Source organism: Hypanus sabinus, chromosome 19 (assembly GCF_030144855.1).
Source record: "Hypanus sabinus isolate sHypSab1 chromosome 19, sHypSab1.hap1, whole genome shotgun sequence".
In the NCBI taxonomy this organism is placed as follows: domain Eukaryota; kingdom Metazoa; phylum Chordata; class Chondrichthyes; order Myliobatiformes; family Dasyatidae; genus Hypanus; species Hypanus sabinus.
This window is the reverse complement of record NC_082724.1, coordinates 31,091,684-31,118,877: the sequence shown is the minus strand read 5'-3', so window position 1 is coordinate 31,118,877 and position 27,194 is coordinate 31,091,684. Positions and strand designations below refer to the sequence as shown.

General features: G+C 39.8%; 2 protein-coding genes and 1 long non-coding RNA gene across 6 annotated transcripts in view; 2 read left to right on the top strand and 1 right to left on the bottom strand.

The window, feature by feature from the left end:
* Positions 1-3,435: 3,435 nt before the first annotated feature.
* Positions 3,436-27,194, top strand: part of LOC132377850 (uncharacterized) — a 75,190-nt gene continuing 51,431 nt past the window's right edge. The window contains exon 1 of one of the 2 annotated variants that reach the window (XM_059944279.1): positions 3,436-4,121. The gene's annotated coding sequence lies outside the window, so the exon portion shown is untranslated. Of the gene's footprint in view, positions 4,122-8,642; positions 8,682-27,194 lie in introns of those variants that run through there. The other variant, XM_059944278.1, reaches the window with a different exon arrangement.
* On the bottom strand, positions 4,113-7,885 carry LOC132377851 (uncharacterized). Its single transcript, XR_009506803.1, has 3 exons — positions 7,857-7,885; positions 5,454-5,484; positions 4,113-5,231 (listed from the first exon to the last, which is right to left on the bottom strand). It is a non-coding gene; the product is annotated as an uncharacterized LOC132377851 (long non-coding RNA).
* Positions 6,646-27,194, top strand: part of magi1b (membrane associated guanylate kinase, WW and PDZ domain containing 1b) — a 409,035-nt gene continuing 388,486 nt past the window's right edge. For all 3 annotated transcript variants that reach the window (XM_059944277.1, XM_059944276.1, XM_059944275.1), the window contains exon 1: positions 6,646-7,389. In XM_059944277.1, coding sequence (XP_059800260.1) covers positions 7,095-7,389 — 295 coding nt within the window. In that variant the 5' untranslated portion in view covers positions 6,646-7,094. The remainder of the gene's footprint in view (positions 7,390-27,194) is intronic.

The following is a 27,194-nucleotide window of genomic DNA, read 5'->3' as shown; positions in this document are numbered from 1 at the left end:
CATTTGACAGTCTATCTTAGCTAATTCACGTCTCATACCTTCAAAGTTACCCTTCTTTAAGTTCAGAACCTTTGTTTCTGAATTAACTATGTCACTCTCCATCTTAATGAAGAATTCCACCATATTATGGTCACTCTTACCCAAGGGGCCTCGCACAACAAGATTGCTAACTAACCTTTCCTTATTGCTCAATACCCAATCTAGAATGGCCTGGTCTCTAGTTGGTTCCTCGACATGTTGGTTCAGAAAACCATCCCGCATACATTCCAAGAGATCCTCTTCCTCAGCACCCTTACCAATTTGGTTCACCCAATCTATATGTAGATTGAAGTCACCCATTATAACTACTGTTCCTTTATTGCACACATTTCTAATTTCCTGTTTAATGCCATCCCCAACCTCACTACTACTGTTAGGTGGCCTGTACACAACTCCCACCAGAGTTTTCTGCCCCTTAGTATTATGCAGCTCTACTCATATAGATTCCACATCCTCCAGGCTAATGTCCTTCCTTTCTATTGCGTTAATCTCCTCTCTAACCAGCAATGCTACCCCACCTCCTTTTCTTTCCTGTCTATCCCTCCTGAATATTGAATATCCCTGGATGTTGAGCTCCCATCCTTGGTCACCCTGGAGCCATGTCTCTGTGATCCCAACTATATCATATTCATTAATAACTATCTGCACATTCAATTCATCCACCTTGTTACGAATGCTCCTCGCATTGACACACAAAGCCTTCAGGCTTGCTTTTACAACACTCAGTCCTTATACAATTATGTTGAAAAGAGGCTCTTTTTGCTTTTTGCCCTGGATTTGCCTGCCTGCCACTTTTATCTTTCACCTCACTACCTTTTGCTTCTACCCTCATTTTACACCCCTCTGTCTCTCTGCACTTGTTCCCATCCCCCTGCCACATTAGTTTAAAGCCTCCTGAACAGCAGTAGCAAACACTTCCCCCAGGACATTGGTTCCAGTCCAGCCCCGGTGAAGACCGTCCTGTTTATACTGGTCCCACTTCCCCCAGAACTGGGTCCATAGCCCCAGAAATTTGAATCCCTCCCCCTTGAACCATTTTCCAAGCCACATATTCATCTGAAATATCCTCCTATTTCTACTCTGACTAGCACGTGGCACTAGTAGTAATCCAGAGATTATTACCTTTGTGGTCGTACTTTTTAGTTTATCTCCTAATTCCCTAAATTCACCTTGTAGGACCTCATCCCAGTTTTTACCTATATCGTTGGTACCTCTGTGCACCATGACCACTGGCTGTTCACCCTCCCATTCCAGAATGTCCTGCAGCCGCTCAGAGACATCCTTGACCCTTGCACCAGGGAGGCAACATACCATCCTGGAATCTTGTTTGTGGCCACAGAAATGCCTATCTATTCCCCTTACAATCGAATCCCCTATCACTATAGCTCTCCCACTCCTTTTCCTTCCCTCCTGTGCCGCAGAGCCACCCATGGTGCAATGAACTCGGCTGCTGCTGCCTTCCCCTGATGAGACATCTCCCCCAACTGTATCCAAAACAGTATATCTGTTTAGGAGGGAGATAACCTCAGGGGACTCCTGCACTATCTGCCAACTGCTACACTGTCTAGTGGCCACCCCTTCCCTTTCTGCCTGTTTAGCCTTTACCTGTGTGTGGCCAACTCACTGAACGTGCTATTCACGACTTTCTCAGCATCACGGATGCTCTAGTATGAATCCAATCGCAGCTCCAGATGCTCAATGCGGTCTGCCAGAAGCTGCAGTTGGACACACTTCCTGCACACATAGCCGTCAGGGTCACTGGAAGTATCCCTGATTTCCCACATGCTGCAGGATGAACAAACCATGGGGCCAATCTCAGTTGACTGCAAGGCTTCACTTCCAGATGAGCTCAGTACCTTCTATGCCCACTTTGACTACCAAAGCGTGGAGGATCCATCACAAAATCCCACATTGTCCAATGATCCAATGATTTCATTCTCTGAGGCGATGTGTGAGCAGCCTTCAGGAAGAGTTGGGGTATCTGGCTAAGTACTAAAGACCTGTACTGCTCAACTGGTTGGAGTGTTCACTAAAATATTTAACCTCTTGCTTTGGCAGTGTGTGGTACCCACCTGCTTCAAACAGGCATCAATTATACCAGTGCACAAGAAGAGTGTAGCAACCTGCCTCAATGACTGTTGCCCAATAGCACTTACATCCACTGTGATGAGGTGTTTTGAGAGGTTGATAATGAAACATATCAACTCCTGCCTGAGAAGCGACTTAGATGTGCTCCAATTTGCATATTGGAGAAACAGGTCCACAGCAGATGCCATCTGGAGAGCAAAGATGCATACATCAGAATACTCTTCATTGACTACAGCTCATCATTCAATACCATCATCCCCTCAAAGCTAATCAATAAGCTCCAAAACCTTGGTCTCAATGCCTCCTTATGCAACTGGATGCTCAGTTTCTTAACTTGCAACCACAGTCAGTTTCGATTGGCAACAACATCTTCTCCACAATCTTCACCAGCACAGTGCACCACTGTGAGCTGTTTACTCAGCCATGTGGTCCACTCACTTTACAGCTATGACTTTGTTGCAAGCACAGCTCCAATGCAATATTCAAGTTTTGTTGAGAACATCACTGTTGTAGGCCAATTCGAAGGTGGTGATGAATCAGCATATACGAGGGACATTGAAAATCTGGCTGAGCGGTGTCATAACAACAACCTCTTATTCAATGTCTTAAAGACCAAGGAGCTGATGATTGACTTCAGAAGAAGGAACTCAGAGAAGGACAGGGTTAGCAACTTTAAATTCTTTGAGGTTATTATTTCAGAGAACCTGTCCTGGTGTCAGCACTTAAGTGCAATTGTGAAGAAAGCATGGCACTTCCTCTACTTTCTTAGGAGATTGTAGAGATTTGACATCTAAAATTCTGACAAACTATAGATATGTAGTGGAAAGTATATTGACTGGTTGTGTCACTGCCTGGTACGGAAATGTCAATGCCTTGAATGGAACATCCTACAAAAAGTAGTAGATATGGCCCAGACCATCAGGGGTAAAGGCTTCCCTCCATTGAGAATATCTACATGAAATGCTGTTAAAGGAAGGCAGCATCCATCCTCAAGGACCGCCACCACCCAGGACGTGCTCTCTTCTCTCTGCTGCCATCAGGAAGAAGGTACAGGTGCCTCACATTCACACCACCAGGATCAGGAGCAGTCACTACCCTTCAACCATCAGGCTCTTGAACCAAAGGGGACAACTTCACTCAACTTCACTTGAAATATTCCCACTATGGACTCAATTTCAAGGACTCTTCATCTCATGTTCTTGACTTTTATTGCATATTTATTTATTTATTAATATTCTCTCTTTCTTTTTATATTTGCACATTTTGTTGTCATTTGTACTCTCATTGAAAATAACTTGGGCAGTCTTACATTGTTTCTGTTACTATTATTATTCTATAGATTTATTGAGTATGTGCCAAGAAAATGAATCTTAATGTCTTATATTTACTTTGATAATAAATTTACTTTGAACTTTGTCAAGTCTCTCTCACAGCCTTCAGCAGAGAAAAAAAAATCAACCAACTTTACCTCCAAATGATGGAATGGACCGGAGTTTGATGTCAAAGCCATAGTGGTGAGCAGTATTTACACCTTAATTATATAACCTTGGGTGGAGATACATATGCAAATATGGCCACCCAGATTTTGCAGTACCACCAACCTCAAGAACATCTTCTGCCCCTCCCTTATAAGGTTATTGAATGGTTTCCTAGTATGAAATTGATCTCTTTATCTCATAATCAGACACTAAGTTTATGATCTTGCACCTTGCTGTTTACCTGCACTGCATTTTCTCTGCAGCTGTTACACTTTATCCTACATCCTGATATTACGTTACCTTGTTTTGTCTCACTGCTCTGTGTAATGATTTGATCTGTATGAGCAGTATGCAAAACAAGCCTTTCACTATATCTTGGTACACGTGACAATAGTAAACCCATTCCAATTCCAATTCCAAACACACTGCTCTACTGTTGCTGAAATGAAATGTCATTTTTCTCCCGGGTCAGTTTTGAAAAGTTTTGAGCTGCATGATGTTGCTCTGATTTTGCAGGTAAGAACTAAAACCATCAGTAAAAGGTTTGTCCTTGCTGTTCCATTTTTAGAAAAATTTTAACTAAGTGAAATGTTAATTATTGACAACCAATTTCTCTAGAGTTTGAAAATGAACAATTATGTCAGTGGATTGTTATTCCTTTAGATAAACAAAGGGTGGTTGATATGTTCATGGCCTAAGGGAGAAGGATTCAATTTTAAAAAACTTAGCACATTTATTTTTCAACATAGTCCCCTCCTACATTTTCACACTTAGTCCAGCGGTTGTGGAGCATACGGATTTTGAACCTCCAAGAAGTGACCACAGCAGGGGTGATTCATAAATTTGTGGCCTAAGTTAGAAGGCGATGTTATTAACTTCAAACTTTCTGCATAATTACTCAAAGAGTTGACCTGCATGTGCATGTAACGGGAGCTGTATAACTCCTCTCCTTCTAACCTAGGCCACGAACATATCTATCACCCCTCATAATTGCTAGAGATATTTAAATAAAAGACATTTTCCTTTCCCATCTCTTTTTTCCCAGACCCCCTTTGTCTCTTTTTATTTAGCTTTCTGTCCCTGATAGTCCTTGAAGTCACACACTCCAGCCTACACTTCCTTGTTCAGTCCTTGAGCTGAGAGTTCCTAATTTCTTTTAATGGTTTTGGTGAACGGGAAACAAGCTTGTTTGTCTTTCTCATTCTGGTCCCAGAAGCCCTGCTTTCCTTATTGCAATACTATCAGCTCACATTTTTGACAAATTGCCACACAAAAAATGAGTAACTTCATTATTGACTTTCAAATCTAATTAATGGCAGTTATCATTAATTGGACTCCAATAGTAAGATTTGGTCTAATGCCCTTGCAAAATAAACACATAGATTTGAACATTAATTATATTGTGGGATTTTCTGGTCATTTTCTGATAGAGGCCGTGTTTATTTAATGATGTGTTCCTGATGAATACTGACCAAGAAGGCCTTCGTTTTGATTTTAGTCCCTGTTGAGCTGGTTGACCTCAGCTGCTGTGATAGTTACAGTTTTCAACTTTGAACCCTTAGGTTACACGGAATAAGACCAGTCGAAGTTTCTGTTCTTTGACATTTTCCAGTCCTTTGTCTGTAGCTGTCGAATAAAGAAAGGATTGGTCATAATTCTTGATGTTCCCACGAAGGAATTGCTCATGAATATATTTTGAACAAACTCAAGAATGGGTTATAGATATTTTTATGGAGCTTTACAGAATTGCATTTTGAAGCATAGAATCACTGAATGGTTACACTATGGAAAGAAGACATTTATCCCACTGAGTCGATTCTGGATATTAACATTTTGGAAATAACTCACCATCTTCACAAGAGGATAGGCGTGATGGAACCTGAGAATAAAGGAGAAAGGTGTCAGAGAAACTAGTGGATGATTCCACATCATATCCTGGAGAAATAACTTCCCAGGTCAACACACACAAGATGCTGGAGGAACGCAGAAGCTCAAGCTGCATTCCCAAGTCATTTGTCATTTAGTTTTACCCTAAGTGAGCATATGGCTCTGCCCTAGGAATGCCATTGCCCAAGTGAGTTATTCTGGTATTTTATGAGGTTGATTCATATAATGTTGACAATACTGGCAAGACCAGTTTTCTTGAGCTATGCCTGATTACCCTTAAGAAGGCAGCAGTGAATTTGCTTGGCCATTTCTGTGGGGAATGAACCATAGTACTGCGTAACTTTGTCCCAAATAGATCAGAGCAAGCATAGATCTTTTCTGAAGGACATTTGTGAAAAGATTGGGTATAACAGCAATTCAGATGTTGTGTGAGCAACACACTCAGAACTCTGAATGAATTCAGCATCTATTGAGGGTAATGAACACTGGATGTTTGAGCCTGGGACCCTTCATCAGGATGAAGAGCCTTGATCAAGGTCTCAGTCCCAAACATGGACTGTTTCTTTCCCTCCACAGATGCTGCTAGAGCTACTGAGTTCATCCAGCATTTTGTGTGTGTTGCTCAATATTTCCAGCATTCGCAGAATCTCCTGTGGCCAATTGGTCTCTGTAGTTTTGTGGCCAATTTTATTAATACCTCCTTTGGATTTTCTTATTACTGCATTTTAGATTTCCACCAACCATGGTAACATCTGATTTAATGTTCCTGGATTGTTCATAAATCTGTGGATTATTAACTAAAATAAATTTGGATTTCCAATGCTCCCACATGGTCCTTCATTTGAAGGCTTCTGGCTTCAGTGTTAAAAGCTGGTTTCCAAGAACGTTTTAGAAGAGATCAGTTTCTAAACAAGAGATAAAAATCTACCTTCAAGTAGTGGGCCGCCTGACAACGATTTTGGCTAGATTGCCTTTTAAATCCTATTTGTTGAGCTCTAAATTATTTGACTGGGATGAAATTTCACTTCAACCCAATCATGACACCACAAAGCTAATCGATGCCGCCCAGAGGATTAGTGGCAGGGACGGGCTTTAGGGCCCAGGGCAGGACAGCGAGGAGAGGGTTGGCCGGCGCATGCGCTGTTGACCGCGGCTGTGGGCTGGAATAGAGTTGCAGGAATTCAGCAGGACCCTAAGAAGAAAGTCTGAAACAGTGTGTGTGGCGGGTTACAGCAGCCGCAACATCGCCGCACCGGGAGAAAGTGCAGAGTCTGTTAAAACTGGGAAATCTGAGTTTCAAACACTGGGAACACCCACTTCCCTTTTACTTGTTTTCCTCCTGTTGGGAAATCCTGGATCGTGGAGGCTGCAGCCGGAGCCAGGAAGAAATGTTTACGGTGTCTTTGAAAATGTGAAGCTATAGTTTCTCCGGTAGAACTCTGGATCGTGCTGTTAAACAGAAGGTGATATACTGGATCACTAGGGACTGACTGGCGGTCAAATCCAAAAGGAACCAGCCCAAGTGTATTGGAGGAGGAGTGAATCTATGAACCGTTTATCACCTGTTGGCGTTCCCTGCGTTGGTTGTTGGCTGTAAGCACCATGTCTAAAGTGGTGCAGAAGAAAAACCACTGGACAACTAAAGTGCATGAGAGCGCTGTGGGCAAGGGCCAGGTCGAGGAGCTGAATGTTCTGATCTCAGGTGGAGCCGAGAATGGGGAGTTCTCCTATCTGAATGAAGGGAATCATCAGATGGTTTGCGGCAGCGGGGAACTCAGGGGAGGCGAACTCTTACTGGAAGTTGATGGAGTGCATGTGTCTGGGCTCCCCCTGTATGATGTGCGCAGTGTGATCAAGAACAGTAAGGATCCCATCCGACTGAAGACCGTCAAACAAGGTATGAAACTGGAGCAGGGGAATTGAGCGGGACCTGGTCTTGTTGGAGTTACCCAACACAGAAGACACGGTACCGGTCGCTCCAGAGGCTATCTTTATCTGTGCACACATTTGAATTGTTATTATTTAAGCGCTTAAAAATGTCATAGTCTTTTTGATTTTATTTCTCTCTTGTCTGTGTACTTATTTAAAGTGGAAAGCATTCCACCATTCTGGGTGCTTGGTGACGAGACAAGTTCATCTTCGGATTTCCAAATTTTGGCGTGGCCGCGACAGAACATTAATGCTATTTGTGTAGGGGTAGGATCCATTGGTCTCCTGAGAAAATGTACAGCATTTCAAGTTTATACAGCACTTGGAAGATGCCCAGTGAGCTAACTTATGTAGACAGTGAAGTCGCACTGTAAGGCATTTCCAACCGTTATGCTGACACCTCTGTGAACAGCCACCTCGCACCTGCTTACTTACCATAGCTGGGCAGAGTTGATACAAATCCCTCACAGGTTTATAAAGACAAGTACCTCGTCGGCATATTTGTTAATACTACAACATTGAACGTAGGCTCTGACTTCATTATCTGGTCATCTACACATTCCTTTAAGAAAGGTGGCTTCAAACCCTTGAGAACTGTCACTTTAGTTTTACTTGCTACTTTTGTCTCAGCCATAGCTGGTGATTCCTTTAAAGTAAGTCATCTTTTCAGTATCTTAGATCAATGGGGTTTAAATCTTTACTTTTTTCCTTTTTATTTATTTTGAATAATGTTCAAACAAGTGCTTACAAAAGAAACATTTTTTCAACCCTTTTTCATTGATGTTAGAGTGGTCTAATTTTGGAATGTAGCATCTGAAGGTGGTTAATCAGATTTTGTTTCTTTTGTGCTTGTGATTGACAACATAATCCTTGTGGAAATGGATTACAAAATAAAGTTTCCAGTTTAATCGTAAATATTGTAATATAGGAAACAATGTGTACACTTGCTTGAAAAAGGAACGTTTCTCCTTCTGTAAGTACATAGCATGATCTGAATTTAGACCAAGGAATGGTTTGGTTAGAAGATTGGCAAAGGCAGAGATTTGGTAGTCACTGCCTGCCCACCCACTTGGTTCCAGGAATAACATGACCTTCAGTGCAGGGAACAAGGGACCAGGGAGTGGGTGGGGTAAAAAAGAGAAATACAAAATTCATAATATTCAGAAAATCATTAACAGAACTGTATTTCAAGGCTGTTTCTGGCAACCGAACATAACATCAAGAGAAGTGCTTCTGCCTGCACTTTTCACTCTGTGTAATGTAAGTAATTTCTATTTGATAGGTTAAATGGTTTAAATAAAATCAGCTACCTTCCCTATTTTTTTGAAAAATGAATTTCCTTCTATGGTTCTCTGTTTATGTCTATTGTTCAATATGGTCCTAAATTTTAAGGAATGAGATGATTATGGTGTTATCAGCTCTTATATCTTTCTAACCCCCTAAAAAGAAATCAAACTAGTATAGTTATGTTTATATGAGATCCATTTACAGGCATGGTGAATATAATTTATCATACTGACGTGTGTAACTGGAACTGTATTGAAGCATGTTGTTTCAGGGAATACTTGAACTATAGGTTACACTGGGACTAGCCAGAGTTTAAGTAGAAGTAATGTAACCATTATGGAGTATTCTCACATTATGTCATCTGAATAAACAAGACTAGGTTGTTAAAGATTCAGAAGAGATTACTCTGAACAGATTTAATATCAACAGTTGAATTCTCTTTGCCGATGGTTCAGAGAATAATTGAACAGTTTGACAAGGTCAGTTCATGCTGGTGATTAGATAACTAAATGCTTTTAATCATGTTGAGGTACTGATCATAAACGCCATGAACATTCTGGTACCTCAAAAAGTGTTCTAGTATCTTTAGTTGTGGCTGTGAGATTGTAGACATGTCATAACTTTTAAAGATAAAGTAATGAGTTGTGTGTGTCTCTGATAATCAAGTGACAAAGTCCTATGTTGGCATATTTGTTTTATACACATTTCATGTTATTCTTTATGGCTGTGTTTGCTGAATTACAAGAAAAATAGGAATAGGAGTAGAGTACTTGGCTATTCAAATCTGCCCCACCAATTAATATGATCAGCTGATCTATCCCAGCCCAAGCTCCTCTGTGTCAGCTCTCTTTAGCCTACAGCCAACAGTCTTTCAAACAAGTATCTACCTTCACCTGAAATACTTCTTCTAATGAGCTAGCCTCCTCAACTCTGTAGGGGAGAGAGTTCTAGTCAGCAGAAATTTTTTGTGTATTCCTACAAATTCATCAAGGCTTAAAGTGTTTACATAAATTGGGCCTCAGATGCCTGTGTGCGAAATGGAGATTATCTCAACATGCAATACCATGATTGACAATGGAGATCTACTATATAAAATGGCAGAGTATATGGTTGTGGATAAAAATCATTTTACTATAATTTGTCATTAGTTAACTCATGATCACTAAGGCTGGCTGCCTTCTTGACTTGCAAAACGCTCGATTTTGTTTTCTTTGAAATTGCAACCTCTTTCTTTCGCTTTGAGAAGCTGAAGAGTTTGATTTGGTGTGGTTATGATCACGCACGTTGCTTGTTTAAATTATTGAATAGTTCAATTGCCTGTATTATTTATATGCTGAGCCTGTAGATTTTCTCAGTTACTTTATCACATCTATGATTCAGGAACAGTTATCTAAACAAGAAAATAAATTTTGTGCTGTTCTGGTCCATTATACATTAAATGTACCTACTTGTGCATTGCGTTATTGAGTAATTCAATGAGGAAAGATTATTTAGCCCATGAAGTGCTCTTTATTTGGTTTATGGCTGTTTCTGTAGCACCTTGTCATTTACTATTTAATGTTCCATACTCATTGATGTTTTTGCCCAATGGGTATCTGTCAGTGGTTTGTCCCAGCATCCACATTAATAGAAGTGATTTTCTCATTGCTGCTTCCTGATGTGTTTTAAAATGTTCTGTCCCATTTCATTCATTCATGACTGAACCCTGATTTTCAGATTATGCCTTGATGTTCAAGATTCCTTTCTCCCCACCCCCCCCACCCAACCTTACCATCCTGTGAGCCTCCATTAACCCTGGTAAATTCTACAATAAAGATGACATTAATCAGACACTTGACATGTTGAATGTTGCCATCAAAAACAAGGCACAGCCCACCCCGATGCATTTCAAATTATAGTCAGACGCTTCAGTCAGGCTTGTCTGAATAAATCTCTGCCCAATTATTACCAGCATATAACCTGCAGCACACACTTGACCACTGCTATACAGTACTACAATTAGGAATGCCTACTGTTCCATGCTACATCACATTTCAGGAAATCTGATTGTTTGCCTTTGTTGCCTTTGTCCTTCTCCTACCTGCATGCAGGCAAAGGCTCCGGAGATGAGGAGAACAAAGAGGCAGGGGGTTCACGGGAGGCAAAGGGGCAGCTTTGGGATTGCAACAAGTCGGTGAACCTGGCCATGTTTAAATAGTCATCAGAGGATTTTAATGAATACAGCACGGTTTTCACAGACTTCAAAAATCAGTCGTAGCAGAGTGAATCCCCAGAAAGTAATTCAGAGTCTTTTCTTACCAGAAGCCCTGGATGAACCATGAAACCTTCATTCTAAGCTAAGAGCCAAATCAGTCGCATTCAGGTCTGGCGACCAAGTAAGGTACAAGAGGTCAAGGTATGATATCCAGAAAGCCAACTTGCATGTGAAGAGTCAAATCTGGACCAAACTTGAATCAGTGAAGGATGCTTGACATCTGTGGCAGGGCTTGAATGCCATCACCTCTTGCAAAGTGAAACCAAGTGACATTGGTGACAGCAAGGCTTTACTCCCTGATGAGCTCAATGTCTTCGATGCTCACTTTGATTGTAAAAACAAGGAGGAACCATCACAAATTCCCGTAGCCCCCAATGACCCTGTGATTCCAGTCTTTGAGGCTGATGTGAGTGCATCCTGTGGGAGAGTGAACCCACAGAAACCATCCAGGCCAGACAGGATACTAGGCCAGGTACTAAAGACCTGTGCTGATCAACTGGCGGGAGTGTTCACTGATATCCTTAACCTCTCGCTTCAGCAGTCTGAGTTACCCATCTGCGACAAGTAGGTGCCTAAGAAGAACATGGGAAACTGCCTCAATGACTGTCGTCCAGTACCACTTATATCTTCTGTGATCAAGTGGTTTGAGAGCTGGATGATGATACATTTCGCCTTGTGCATCACAAGGTACTTAATAGTCATTGAAGTACTGTAGTTACCTGTCAACCAGCTTTGTACAGCAAGGTCACATATTGATCAGTGGGTATTGATTTATTTTGGTGATGTTAAGTGGAGGATAACTGTTGGTCAGGATACTGGAATTAACTTTATTCCTGCCTATTATATGTAATCTTCATATTAGAAAACCTCCTTTTGATGAATAGCAAAAAAAATCTGCGGATGCTGGAAACCTGAAATAAAAGCAAAATACTGGAAAAGCTTCTCAGATTAGGCAGCATCTGCGGGAAGAGAAACAATTAATATTTCTTTCTGAAAACCCTTCATGAAAAATTAAATGCGCGAACCTAACTTTAATGCCTCACCTGAGACGTGGCATCTACAACTGTATAGCACATTAGTTATGCAAATAGCGTGTCAACTTTGACTTCTCTCCTCATGCCTGTGGAATTGGATGAGCACGTCAGCTTCTGATTCAGCCAGGATGTTGACTCAGATCCATGATTGATCTGGCTCAGGGGAATACAGGCCAGTCCTATGGAGTGTATCTTCATGACTTAACCCTCTGTATCACAATTTTTGGATGTTCATATCTGGCTTGGGTTTAATTGATATCGTCTGGATTAGTTGTGAGTTCACTCTTGGTGACTTGAACACTCCAGAGTTACTGTTGCTTGTTGGTTTCTGGTGACCTTTGTTAGAGAAAGCATATGTATTGGCTTCAGAAGGATGCATTCATCTGACAAGGTTGTATTTCAGCATTCATTAGTTAAGCTTACAAACCAAATAAAGGTCAATTTGGTTAAATGCCAGAAAAGTGCTGCTGTTACTTTTGGAATCTATCTATTTATTTGTGACGAATAATCAGGAGATGAAAAAAGAACTGGCAAGCGCTTGTCTACTGCTGGGAATTGTAGGTAGGTTGTGATGTAAGTAGGTAAAGAACATTAGATTTATTTATATCAAGAACCAATGACAAACAACAGAAAATGAATAGTAAAAGCGATGACAGTAAGTTTGCGGATCATGTCAAAACAAAAAGGGAGATGCAAGGATAGATAGGTTTCAAGTCTGAATTCCAGAAAGGGGGAGGAGGGGAATGGAACATACAAGAAACTAAAGTTGGATGAACGCAGAGCCCCTAGAGGGTTGTAGCCCTGGAGAAAGTTAAAGAAATCAGGAAGGAGAGAATAATAAGGAAGTTTAAGTAGAAATAGGAGATTTTTGGGCTCTTTTATAGGCATTGTTGTAGGGAATGCTGGAAATAGTAGGAGCTCCAATATGCCATGTTTGTGATTTTTCACTTTTTATGTTTCCACAGTATAGCTGTAGCTACAAGGTTATCCAGAGGTCACTTGAAATAGTGACATAATCATGTTCACTTATCTCATCTGGGATTACTTCACTGGCTGAGGGGGACCCTTTTGAATGCACATTTGTGTCTGATCTCAAAACTGTTGTTTCATGCTAAGTCTTTAAAGCGCTTTGCTCCTGATTTTTTTTTTCCCTTGAACGTCTTGCAGTGTTTTGTTCTTTGAATTCAAATTTCAAATGATTATCTTTTATTTTATTTATTTATCTTGCAGCTAATTGTACCCTTCTCAATTTCCAGAATCATGTTGGTGTTTTCTTTTTGCACTGGAATTGCAAGAAGTAACAGGGTGAAAAACTTTTTGGTCGTGTTAAAATAGCAGAACTAGATAAAGTGGGTTCCATTAAATGCATTCTCTAATGTTAATTTTGTTTATAGATTTGATAGAATTTTTAAAAATTATTTTCATTATTTTCTGTTCATGGTTTTATAACTGACAACAAATGTTCCTATTCGTTGTTGAATTTTATCCCATTATTTGGCTACTTTAGAGGTAAATTATTAGTAAAGGCACAATATGGTAAATTTATATTCATCAAAATTTTAAATGGTCTAATCTGGAACCATGCTGTTTCAGCTGGCGCCTTTTATTATGACCAGTGTGAAGCCGAAGGAATTTTTTTTTGCATATCGATGTTTTTTTTCCCTTTTCTACAGCTTGACTCACCAACAGACTGCAGCTGCGAGGCCTGGTAGGAAGCCATTCTGGTGGGCTACCAAGAATTAGCCTGGCACTTGGACTTTTTGCAGTTGTCCCTGCTTTCTCTGACAAAGTGCATTGTCAACTCTGCTGTGTACCTCCCTTCACAGTGGGATGGATGAGAGTGAACTCCCATTAAGAAAATAAACCTGTTCCCTTCTGTTCAAGAACATCCCTTTGATAGGTTTCTTTTGTTTATTATCATGCCTGGTTCAGAAGGAATGTTGAGAATATAGCATACCAATGACATCAAGCTTTTTAAAGAGAAAATTTGATTACCTCAGTTGAAAAGAGAGCGGTTTAAAGCAGATCACTGTAGCCTCTTTAGAGAGATACAGAAGGGTGTGTACATTATTATTTGCTGCCTTGTTATTCTCTTGAGAGATGATGCTTTGTAAAAGCTGAAAACATTATCTTTATTTCCTGCTGTTTGATGTTTATTTGCCCGTCTGCTACACATCATTAATATACTCAATTCTATCCTCCCTTTATTCTCCGGAATTTGTGGTGCTTGGATATGATTTTCTTTTCCATCTTTGTCTATTAAAATCCATTCACCCTGTGTGAGTTGAGATAATTATTAGGAGATGGAACAGTCAACCACAGTGTCTTCTCTCCAGCAACAACTTTCACCGCTGGCTGTTCAGTTCCTATATCTTGCAACCTATTGGAATGAGCCTCATTTTAGATCATCACCACAACCCAGGCTTTCCCTCTCCTATCTCTTTCTATACATGGTGGGTATGATATAAGCCACGTTTTTAAACACCCCCCCCCCCCCCCCAGTGATGAATAAATGAATAAGGTTGAAGAATTACAGAGGCATCCAGAGAAGGAGTTTTTCTTATTGCTCACTGAGTAGAACACATAGGAGGATTGGCCCACAAATCCCAAGCCGACAATGACTCCTTGTCATAGCGATCGTGGTTGCATTTGTGTTATTTTGTGTGATGCAATGAGAAGAAAAATTCTTGGAAGCAAAGTTACCAGCTAATCCAACATCACTGAACAAAAGACCATAAACTTTTGGATCTTGGTATTTATTGGTCCGTACCATAATCTTGTTTTTCAAGTTACCAGAGGATTTAGGCAATTATAGGGAACAATCCAAAATCAATACTTGATACAGATAGCTGGAAAATTATAAATATTAAAATGATTTACACATAAAAATGATCATGGTTGTAACTTTAGATGGCACAGGAAGTAAGACCAAACCTGAACCACTGCACTTTTCCCTGGAGAGCATTTAAAACTGAACTGGTATTCTTCATGTTGGTGGGGCTAAACTTAATGGATTGTCATAGTTCCTGAAACTACGTACACATCTTATAAAATGACATAATCTGAAAATGGACAGAACGTGATGGTGGTGGTGACCAAAGCTTGAAGTCCATAAATGTGGATTAACATATTACCAAAAGGAAGAATTAAGCAACATGCATATTACAGTACTCTTGAGTTGAATAGTACCAACCTGTCTGCGAATGTTGCCTCAGAAGGATTATCTTGTATCACTGCTTTTCCCTTCTGTCAGATTTCTGAATGGTCCGTGAACGACACCTCATTATCCTCTTTTGCAATACTGTGTCTATTTATTTTTGTAACATGGAAACTCTCATGTCATGATTTCTACTGCTGTTGCAAAATGGCAAATTTCATGAAATATGTCGGTGTTAATAAACCTGGGTTTGATTCTGTATGTAGTGCATGTACGTCTGTTTGGAGGGAAGTGCACAAAAAACACCAGGGTAGTGGTACTATTACTTTGTGTTGTGTGTGGATTATACATACTGTGCTGTGCATCATGGTCCGGAGGAACATTGTTTCTTTTGATGGTATGTGCTGTATGCATACAGTTGGATGATATACCTGAACTTGATAGGCTCTCAGTCTTTGTTTCCCTGAGGTGAAGAGGCGGACTAGTTAAGTCTCAAGTAGACTCCAGCTGTTGTGATGTCATTAGTGGGAGGCACAACAGCATGGTGGTCCGTGTAATCACCTTACATCAGCAGCGATCGCTGATCATAGTTCGATTCCTACCCTTGTTTGTAAGAAGTTTGTATGTTCTCTCCATGCCTGTGTGGGTTTCCTCTGGGTTCTCCAGTTTCCTCCCACAGTCCAAGGATGTATGGTTAGGGTTAGTGAGTTGTAAGCAAGTTACGTTGGTGCTGGAAGCACAGTGACACTTGCTGAATGCCCCCACCACATCGCAAACAATGACATAAAAGGCACATTTCACTGTTTGTTTCCATGCACATATGACAAAGTGAGTTTAATGTGGTACACCAATAGTATGCTGATGTATTTTCCAGTTGAGTGAAACAATATTGTTTCTTTTGTACAGAATTGCATCCTAAGGCCATTACATGTTGTGGAGTTTCTGATAACTGATTGGAAGATCAGTTCTCTATGGTATTTATTCAATTATTTAAACATAGCCCAGTCAGAGTTATTCTTTGGAATATGCGGAGAAAATTGTTAAGTCCTGCTCTTTGTTCACTTCTGTTATGGAATGGAAGCCACACTTTCCTGTGGGGAAAACCCAGTGAATGAAACCTGCCAGTGAATCATCCAATGATACTTTGTCATAGCCTCTACAAGCCTGCTCAAAAGCTGTATTTGAAAGCATCTCTTGTCCTTGACCCATCTATTAATGTTCTGGTCATGTGTGTTGTGTTGCCACAGTGGTCTCAAGATTATGAAAGTTGAATTTAAAAGTCCTCAAAATTTACTGGTTGCAAACACCAGTTGTTTTTTTAATATACAGAAATGTTCAGCAGGAAATTACAGGAAGCTTCATGGAAGTGAACACCATTGTGAACAAAGAGATCCTGTGTCCTTGTGGTGTTCTTAGTATTTTCCTGCTTTATAGGATGTTTTTCCTGTTGTTCTGTGCTTCAGCTGAATGGCTAAATCTGTATGAACTGAATATGGAAATTATTTCTTTTAAAATGTGCTATTTTATTTTGTAAAAACATTGAAGTCAATACCAGGAGTAAGGAAGTTGGAGTAAATGATGTGCCCAGCATTACTTATGGGATTGTTGGACTTATTGTGGTTAAGTAGTCCCAAGGTCATGAGGGCTTTGTAATGAGCAGTTCCCTGTGGCCAGAATTCACCAAACTTGTACATATTTGTATTAGCTAATAACCGTTTAAACACATTAGCACTACAAACGAGAAGAGCAGTCTGGACTATATACACATATATTTGTGTGGTTGTGTTTTTACTAATATTCTATATGTGCCTCTATACATGAGGACTAGATCTCAAAACTGCAGAGTTGCCTAGCGGGCATTGGGATCAAGAGATGCTATCGGTGGGCTGGTGGGGGTGGTGGTCTGTACTATATACATATTCTCCTTCATTGTATTTTACTGATATTCTGTGTGGGTTTGTTGACTTGTCAGTTGGAGGACCGGGCATCGGGCTATGGTGTCGCTGGAGGGTTGGGGGGGGGGGGGTGTTGCTCTTGTTGTGTGATTGTGATCTTGTGTGTGACTGTTGGTAATGTGTCTTTGCACCTTGGCCCTGGAGTAACACTGATTTGTTTCACTGTATTCCTGAGTATTCATGTATGGTTAAATGACAATTAAACTGGAATTGGATTGAATTGAGTTGAAGGGAGGTTTGTTCAAGGAACCACTTGGGGTGATAGTAACATTCAATGAATCTGTTCCAGATAGCTCGAACAAACTGTTTAGTGATTCATAAATATCATGCTTAAATAAAATCCAGGTATCTCTTACAAGGCTGAGGCCAAATAATCCCATAAGACCACAACATCAAAGTTAATTTATAGAAGAAAAATACACAATTATTTTCCAGTTGAAGCACCATGTCCAGGCTGGAACTTCTTCCAGCTCCTGTTCTTTTCATCTCCGGCATCTTTCAAAACAATATCTGTATTTATGGTATGCATACATAAAAGAACACACAGTGTTTATAGATAAGAAATCAAAAGACTGTTCTGTAAATCAATAGTTAAATTAAGAAATGTCAGTTACAGTGCCTTGGATAAAGTGCTTAGCTCCCACAACTACTTTCACATTTTACTGTCTAATTTTCTAAATTTGAAGTATATTGAGGTAGGATTTTTGAGCTAATCTACAAAACATTGCGCGTCATGTCAAATTAAAAAGACTTCCAAAACCTGTCAACATTTTACTAAAAATTCAAAACCAAAATTGAGGCTGAAAAAGTATTCATCCCCTTCATAATTATGCTAATTTTACTCTGGTGTAATGTACTGTATCACCGTATTAACTCTCTCAGTTTGTTGATGTTGCAAATTGGAGGATCACCTGTTTCCAATGAATTCATAAGAATAAATATCCTTCTCTGGAAGGTCCAATATTATGGTAGATTTTCAACAGACCAAACCAAAATGAAGACAAAAGGGCGTTCAGTACAAGTCAGGGGAATGATAATAGAGAAACACAAATCTGGGAAGCGGTACAAGACCACTGAAAGGTACAGAACAAACCATGAAGCTCAGTGCAGTCAATCATGAGAAAGAGGAAAAAATGTGAAACCACAGCCGCTCTGCCTAGATCAGGCCAGCTCTATAAACTTAGTCACCTGAGAAAAATGGAACTTGTAAGAGAGGCTACTGGTTCACCAACGTCACTCTGAGCTGCAGAAGTCAGTGGCTATAACTGAAGATGAAGTTAATGGCTCCACAATCTCTAAGGCCTTGCACAAAATGGGTATTTATGATGAAATGTAAGGAAGAAGTGCTGGCTTTAAACAATACATATCCTTCCTGTAAAGATGTTGGAAAGAAGTGGAAGAAAGTCTTGTGTTTGGATGAGATTAAAGTGGAACTCTTTGGCTTCAACCCTGAATGACATGTGGTGTGAATCTAATAGTGCGCATCAGCCGGAATATACCATTCCTGCTTTAAGGTATGGTGGTGGCAGAATCATGCTGTGGAGATGCTTTTCAGCAGAAGAGAAAGAAATCTGGTCTGGATCAATGGGAATATGAATGCTGCTAAATACAGAGAGATCCTGGATAAAAACCTGCCAGAAAGCTCAAAATGGAAAGGAAGTTAGTCTGTCAGTAGGACATGGACCTAAGGTACACTGCCAGAACCATGGAGTGGCTTTAAATGAGAAAAATTGATGTTCTTGAGTGACCCAGTCAGGGTCTTAACACAATCGAACATCTCTGGCAGGACTCAAAATTGCTGTCCGCTGCTGCTCCCCAACTAACCTGGCACAGGTGGAGCAATTTTGCAAGGAGAAACGGGGAAAATCTTGCTCCATCACATTGTGCAATGCTAATAAATACTTAACCAAAAAGACTACTGGCTGTAATAGCTGTGAGAAGTGGTTCAACTGCTAACCTTTGAGTTTTTGAATTTTTAGCTTTTTAAGCTTTGGAATTTTCCATTTTTTTTTTAGCTTTACTGTGAAAAAAGCATGTGATTCACAAATTGAAAATCTCAGTTAAAATGATCAAAATCCCTGGTTGTAATGCTCCTTTATGTGAACAAAGGGTTGGGGCTGAATACTTTAGAAAGGCACTGTTTATGCCATGTTACATGGCCTTTTTATAAATGTAACTCCAGGCAAATTATAGGGAGTGGACTTATGTAAACAATAATGTAAACAACCAGAATCGTTTCTAGCAGTACTGTCAGCAGTACATTGCAATGCATAATGATAAAAATCTATAAGAAAAATATATTTATTTTTGAATTAAATAACTAGTGCAAAAAGAGGGGAAATAATTAGTGAGGTAGTGTTTATGGATGCATTGTCCATTTAGAAGATTGGCGGAGGGAAAGAAGCTGTTCCTGAATTGTTGAGTATGTGACTTCAGGCTCCTGAAACACCACCTCGGTGGTAGCAATGAGAGAGAGAACGTCCTGGGTAATGGGGGTCACTAATGACGATGCCGGCTTTTTGAGGGATCCCCTTTTGAAGGCATTCTCGGTAATGGGGAGGCTAGTTCCCATGATGGAGCTCTCAGAGTTTACAACTATCTGCCGCTTTTTCCAATCCTGTGCAGTGGTTCCTCCAAACCAGATGGTGATGCAACCAGTTAGAATGGCCTCCACGGTACATTTGTAGAAATTTGCCAGTGTCTTTGGTGACATACTAAGTTTCCCCAAACTCTTAATGAAATATAGCTGCTGTCATGTCTTCTTTGTAATTTTATCAATATGTTGGGCCCAGGATATATTTTCAGAGATGTTCATACCCAGGAACTTGAAACTATTCACATTTTGCATTGCTGATCTCTCGATGAGGACTGGTGTGTGTTCCCTCGACTTGCCTTTCCTAATGTCCACAATAAATTCCATGATCTTACTGACATTCAGTGCAAGGTCATTGTTGTGACCCCTTTAAACTGCCTGATCTATCTATCTCACTCCTGTACACATTTTCACCATCTGAAATTCTGCCAACAGAAGTTGTGTCATTGGCAAATTTGTTTAGCCACACAGTTGTGGATGTAGAGAGAGTAGAGCAGTGTGCTAAGCACGCATCCTTGAGGTGTGTCAATGTTGATTGTTAGCCAGGAGATGTTATTTCGGATCTGCCCTAATTATTGTCTTCTGATGAGGAAATCAAGGATCCAGTTGCAGAGGCTTAGAGTTTGGAGCTTGTTGAGTAAAGCTCAAGGTATGATTCTGTTGAATGCTGACTTGTAGTCACTAAGCAACAGCCTGACACAGGTGCTACTATTATCCAGGTGATCTAAGGCCGAGTAGAGAGCAAGTGAGAATGCATCTGCCGCAGACCTATTGAGGTGATGTGCAAATTGCAGTGAACATCTTTGCAGAAGCAGGAGTTGCTTCTAGCCATGATCAACCTCTCAAAGCACTTCATCACAGTAGACATGAGTGCCACTGGGTGGTAGTCATTGAGACAACTTACCCTGCTCTTCTTGGGCACTGGTATGATTATCACCCTTTTGAAGCAAGTGGACACCTCTGACTGTAGCAGTGAGAGATTGAAGATGTCTCTGAAAACATTCCTGCCAATTGGCAGAGATTTTGAAAGCCCTGTCAAGTACACCATTAGGGTATGATGCCTTGCAAGGGGTCACCCTCTTGAAAGAAGTTCTCACATCATCCACGGAGACAGAGATCACAGGTCCAACAAATGCTATAGGGATCAAGTTAATTGTTTAACATATAGTCTGAAGGAGGAGATTGATCCAGATACCAGGAAGATGATTCAGCCACAAAATTGTATCAGTTATATGAAGCAGACTAGTAATAGTGGTATGTTAAATTATTCAGTGAAGTATGTTCAACAGATACAGGTTGTGTTTAATTTGTAGTCAAACGTTTCAATGCATGGTCCATAGTTTCATTCCTGCATGTTTCCTCAATGCCAATATGACATTTCTAAACTCTTAAAGTTACTTATGTTTATTTTCTTAGATACTGTCCTTTGTGAGTTCCCAGAAATGCATTGTTTTTTCACTTTAGTTAACTACAGGTGTTGCATCTCTGACTAGCACCCACAGGAACCACTCTGATGTGTGTAAGTTCCTGATTTAGATAAGGGAGTGTTTTGACCAAAATAATTTACTGAGTTTGAATTTAAGTACACTTGATTTCAGAACTGAATTGGTGACATAAGCAATGATTGTGTAAGTGAGGGCTATGCACGGTGACACAAAAACTTGTTTAGGTCAATCAGAACATTTCTGTTTGACCTAAACTTGGGTAACTGCTGTCTTTCATTAAATAAATTTTTTCTTAATCCTTTTTTTTGTTGGATTCACAAAATCCTGGTGGTTCATCAATATTTGAAGATGGAACATATTTTCATTTGACCATTGAGACTGCAACATGATGGACAAGTATTAAAGAAAGGATGTGTATTGGTTTAGAATTAGGGCATCATACCACCAGCATAGCCCCGTGACATAACCAGGGCTAAGACAGTCAATGGACTGCCCGGAACAGTTTAAAAATTGAACTGTATTGGAGGGGATCTCCACTTCTTACGCCTAGAGTTCAGTTTAAGGTCTGCCAGCATTTAGATGCTATAAATGGCTTTGGAATCTTGAGCCCAGATTAAGAAAAGTGTAAATACAGATTTGATTAGAATGAGTTTTCCATGAACCTGCAAAATGCATGTTCGTGTGGATGTTGAGTGAAGAATGGTTTGGCTCCGGATGGGTAATTCACTCTTGACTCGTATATAAGGAATACTTCTCCTCACTTCTTGGCCACCAGTGATGTGAGATGACAGCTTGACATGAAACAAAATAAGAAACACGAGGACAAGTATGTGATTTTTATCTCAAAATGTATTTGTTAGTAAGACATGATTGAATATAAGGAATGGAAAACATGTTCAGCTGTCCACCTTATGTTTTGTGACTCCAAAAGAAAAACATGCAGCTGGGGATGTGTGTACTACTTCGATTTACCTTTAGCAAGGCGTGCATATATGATGCAATTTCCACTGTGTAAGAGAGTGCTCCAGTTCTGTCCTTAATCTTTCTAAGTACCCTCTTTCAGTCATCTCAGTAGCCCTTGCCAGGACTGCTTGTCCAGGAGTGAAACATTGAACCTCCTTGTTTGAGGAGCCCTCAATTTGTCTCAGCTGTTTGTCCTGCACACTCCTTCTGAGACTGGGTTTGAAGAGAGCCAAGTGTGAATGCAGGAATAATGTAGTTAGTCAGCTGTGGCATGAGCTGCATTGTGATATGCAAGGAGGAAACTGGTGAGCTTCTGATTTAATGTCAGTGTAGCGTGTCCTGCTGACATTGCTCGCAGTGCATTCTTTAACCTCTGGATGAACCTTCCCACCGAACCATTTGTAACTGGGTGTAACCGTGCAAATGTAGTATGTCTTATTCCATTCATTTTCGGAAATGACTCACTGTTCCACAGAAAACTGTGGTCCATTGAAACCCACCGAGTGTTCTGGAACACCAGCCTTTGAGAAGGGGCTTCTCAACACATCAGCAGTGTTAGTTGTTGAAATTTTGCTCACACTCACTTTCATTGCTGATTGCAACTCAATTGCATCTCTGTCTGCTTTTCCTTTGATAAAGCAATTTCAACTGCTCTTTTAAATATAAGTTGTGCTTCAGTTAGGAGCCTTTTTTTTGAATGCTTTCTTGTAAGATTGCACAAACTAAAGAATCTTTCAGTGCATTATTAAGCCCATTACTGAACTGGCAATGCTCAGACAACTTCTTCAATTCAGTCACATAAACTGAAATGGACTCCCCTTCCTTTTGATTCCACTTATGAAACCTAAAGTGTTCTGCAGTCAACAATGGTTTCGTTTCTAAATATTCCTGTATTGCATTCATGATATCAGCAAAACTCCTTTCTTTTGGCTTGGTTGGAGCTGTCAAACTTCTAAGCAAACTGTATGCTCTTCCACCAATTACACTCAAGAAAACCAGCACTTGTTTTTCATTGGCTGTTGTTTGTTTAAAAATGCTACACAGTTTGCTCAGTATACATCAGCCAGTTATCCATTTTGCAATCAATTGTGTTAATCCTTCCGATGTAACCGACTATTTCTGCTTTTTTAACCCGTAATGAATTGTGTAACCAACAAAGAAAGCTTCATCAAACAATGTTTACAGTATTACTCAAATAGTACTGAAATATTAAATACACAACACACATTTTCCAATTTTATATCCCGTCATGTTTTCCTCATGAAGAAATCTGAATTCTTTTCAAGAATGGAAAGACATGGAAATAATGTTTTGGTTACAATCATCAACTTAATGTTACAGAAATTTAGTTTGAATGTTGTTGAAGAGGGCAGGACCTTGGCAGAGGCTGAACTATTTTATTCAATTACTGTCAAGTTTTTAGTAAGCATTCTAAATCACAAAACTGCCAAGGCCAGGAAGAGCTGATGAAATCACTTTAATTCAAAATCTGCTTATTTTCAATGAGTATGCAGGAAAGATTTTTAACAATTGCCTTAAAGGGTTTTGAATAAACACTTATGCGTTTTTCGAATGAAGAATTTGGTTGTATGGAATGCAGTTGTACCAGATAAGTGCTTCCTTTGTACTGAATGGTGCAATTTTACTCCAGTAACCTCTGCAGTAGTTTAATTAGAGAGTCAGGGGTGGAGCCAACGTAGTGCAACATTTATAAAGCAGCAGCATATGTTTGGTTACCCAATTTCTTCCTGATATTCATACTGATTGAGTGCATTTTACATTTTTTTAATAATGTTATGAACTGAATTATGTTTATAAAGTAGAATCTGCACTTCAAAATTGTAGTGGAAAAGGTAGTGGAAATCTGAAAGAAAAAGACAAAATGCCAAAATACTTTGATCAGGAAAAATCTTTGCAGAAACTTTTTAGTTGGACAACTTTTCAACTGAAATGAGTTATCATTTCAAAGTGGCATCTATTTGTGTTATTGGTATTTTCTGATTGCTGGAGTTCTTGCTTTTAATTTTATTTTCATCTCTTTTCATTTGCCTTCTGTCATCAGTGGTGTTATGGTTTCAGTCTTGATAGCCATGTGGATTAAAATGTCCCAATGATTTAACAGTGGTAGTGTTTCAAATAGCTGATAATGGATTGGGGGGGGGGAGGGGTTAGAACAAAATGAGGAAATAAAATTTAGATGGAAAACATTTTTTACATGTGATTATAAGGCTGTGGAATATTGCTGCAGATTTGGTGCTTAAAGCAGAATTTAAGGTTACTAAGAGCTTGAAAGAAAGGTGTGTTGTGTAATGGTATATGGGACACAGTGGATCAGGATTATATTTTCATCTAGGCAACATCAATGAATTGTGGCCTGCTTCCTGTTACCATTTTGTTAGTCTGCAAAATTAAACTTCATTGTAACCTGAAAGATATGCAGCATTCTGTCCCCCAAAGTTTGTAATAAAAAAAGTCCTATTTCAAATTTGCTTTCAGTCTTTCTTATACTTGGTGTAATTTCAGTAATTTTTTTTACATTGTAGGCTTAAGGGCCTTTGGTGTGATTTACGGTTCCATCTTAAAGAGCTTCCAGTATATCTTTTATATATCCCCATTTTATTGAGGGTGAAATTGCAAAACCGATATGGTAAAATCTGTAGAAATGGGAGGTCACATTTGCAAATACAATATTTGGGTTTGAAACCCTGAAAGTTGCGTGAATATTCTGTTGTGTTTGTTATATTACTGTTTCCTTAGGCTTGATCTTACTTTGTCTTGTCTGTCAGCCTCCCATATTTCTGCTTCCAAGAGTGAAGGAAAGTCATGAATCAATTGTCAGTCAGAACCTTTGCCCTTGCAGAACTGCACTTGATTGTTTGTGGAGGGCTATGAACCTGTCACCAGCTACCTTGTTTTATTTACTTACCAGTTTCCACACGAAGTACTAAAAGACAAAATGACCATAACATACAAGACGATATAATGCAGCTGATGCAATTGTAAATCTCAATCACATGCTGCAGTAAAATGTACAGTAAATACAACTGGCTTCATTGAAAGATAAAACACTGGGTATATTAATTGAACATCAATCCATAAATGTGCTTTGGTTTTCACCTGAAGTATTTTTGAATTAACAGTACTGGTTCTAACAATGCATCTACTGGATATAGTGAATTAAGAGTTCATGGTGCAAAATCTTCATACATGTATCATTGAAGAAGCAATTTTGCTCAGAACAGTATAGATTAGTTATTTTATATCAGCTTTTCTGTTGAATTTGAAAAGTTAAGTAGTATTTCTAGCTGTGTATTTGCTCCTTTTTGCTTCTGAGTACAGGTACTTTTCTCCTGGCTGCAGAAATCCACCTGTTCTTCCTGCTCCACCTGTTCCACCTTAGTGACGCAATGCATTCCTGAACTAACCACCTGATTATGCTCCAGGCACTCAGAAACCTACTCTGTGAAATCAGCCTGACTTCATGCAGGAAGTATTTGCAGAGCATCAGGCACTGAAACCCAGTGGTTTCGATAGTGATTGATCTGGTGATAAATTTTATTTTCTTTGCCATACCCATTTATAGAATTTGACCCACTGCCAAGTGGCACCTTCCTTATTGTAATTCCCTACTGCAGCAAAAGCTGCCGGGTAAATTCAGTCGTGCACAGCCTGCTTAAACCATGTTGTTAAGACTGTACTGCAGGTGTGTGCGTGTGAGCCCTCAACTCCTGGAGTTGTATTGCATATGTACTGTACTGCATATGTTTGCATAAAATAGAAATTCTAGTTATTTGGACATTAGCAGTTTTTTTTTTCAAGTTGAGTTCCTTGGCCCTGCTTGCTGAGTACAACTGAACTGTCCAGTTTATGAGTTGAAATGGCAACTTCTATATTGGTTCAATGTTTGACATACTGAATTCATGTAACTCATAGATGGAGAATCAGAGAGACATGCAACATAGAAAGAGGTTGTTTAGCTCATCATGTTCACCAGTGTTGCCCATCTGAACTAATACCAAACCCCAGCATTTGGTCCATACTCTTCTATGACTAAGCATTTCAAGTATTCATCTGGAGCTTCTGAAATGATGCCAGTAACTTGTTTCAGCCTCTCTCTTGGGTAGTGCATTGTGGGAACCCGCCACTTCTTGGGGGAAGAAGATTCTCTTCATATTCCCTCTGAATCTTTGTCCCTCTGTCCTCTTGTTTTGTCTACCACTAATAATGGAAAAAGTTTTCTTAAGTCAACCCTATCCATACATTTCAATTTCTATATCATGTTCCCTCTTAACTGCCTCTTTTCCAGGGTGAACAGACCTAATCTCTCCTAGAGATTGGCCAAGCTAGCTAACATCAGGGGCAGTATCGTGGTGAACTGTTTCTGCACTGTCTGTAGTGCTATCACTTCTTTCCTATACTGTGGCTCCCAGAAATGCAGACAAAGTTCCAGCTGAAGACTAACCTAAGTTTTACAAAGTCGGAACATAGCATCCATGCTTCAGTATTTATTGTTCTGATTGACCAAGGCCAACATTGCATATGCCTTCCTCACCACATTATTGATTTGTATTGCTAACTTCTGGAATTTCTGAACTTGTATTCCAAGTCCTTCTATTCATCAGTGCTCTTCAAGACCCAGCCATGTTCTTGGTCTCTTTGGTATTCCCAGGATGAATCACTTTAACTTTTATGAAGTGAGATCCACCTGCCATTTTTTTAGCGCGTTTCATCAATGCATTGATATCACTTCATAGCTTGAGGCTATGCTCTACACTGTCTATGACTCCAGCAATCTTTGTGTCATCAGCAAGCTTTATCATTGTTCCTCTTGTATCCATATCCAAATTATTCACATTTATTACAAGCAGTAAAGTCCCCAGCTCTGATCTATGAAGAACATCATTAGTTACAGGCATCCTATAACAGGAGCAGCCTTCTGCCAGCACTCTCTGCCTTCTACATTGAGCCACTTTTGGAAACAGTTTGCCAAATTGCCGTGGATCCTGTGGACCCTCACGCTTTGAACCAGTGTCCATGTGGGACATTGTCTAAGGCCTTACTGGTGTCAAATAAACAAGCTATCGG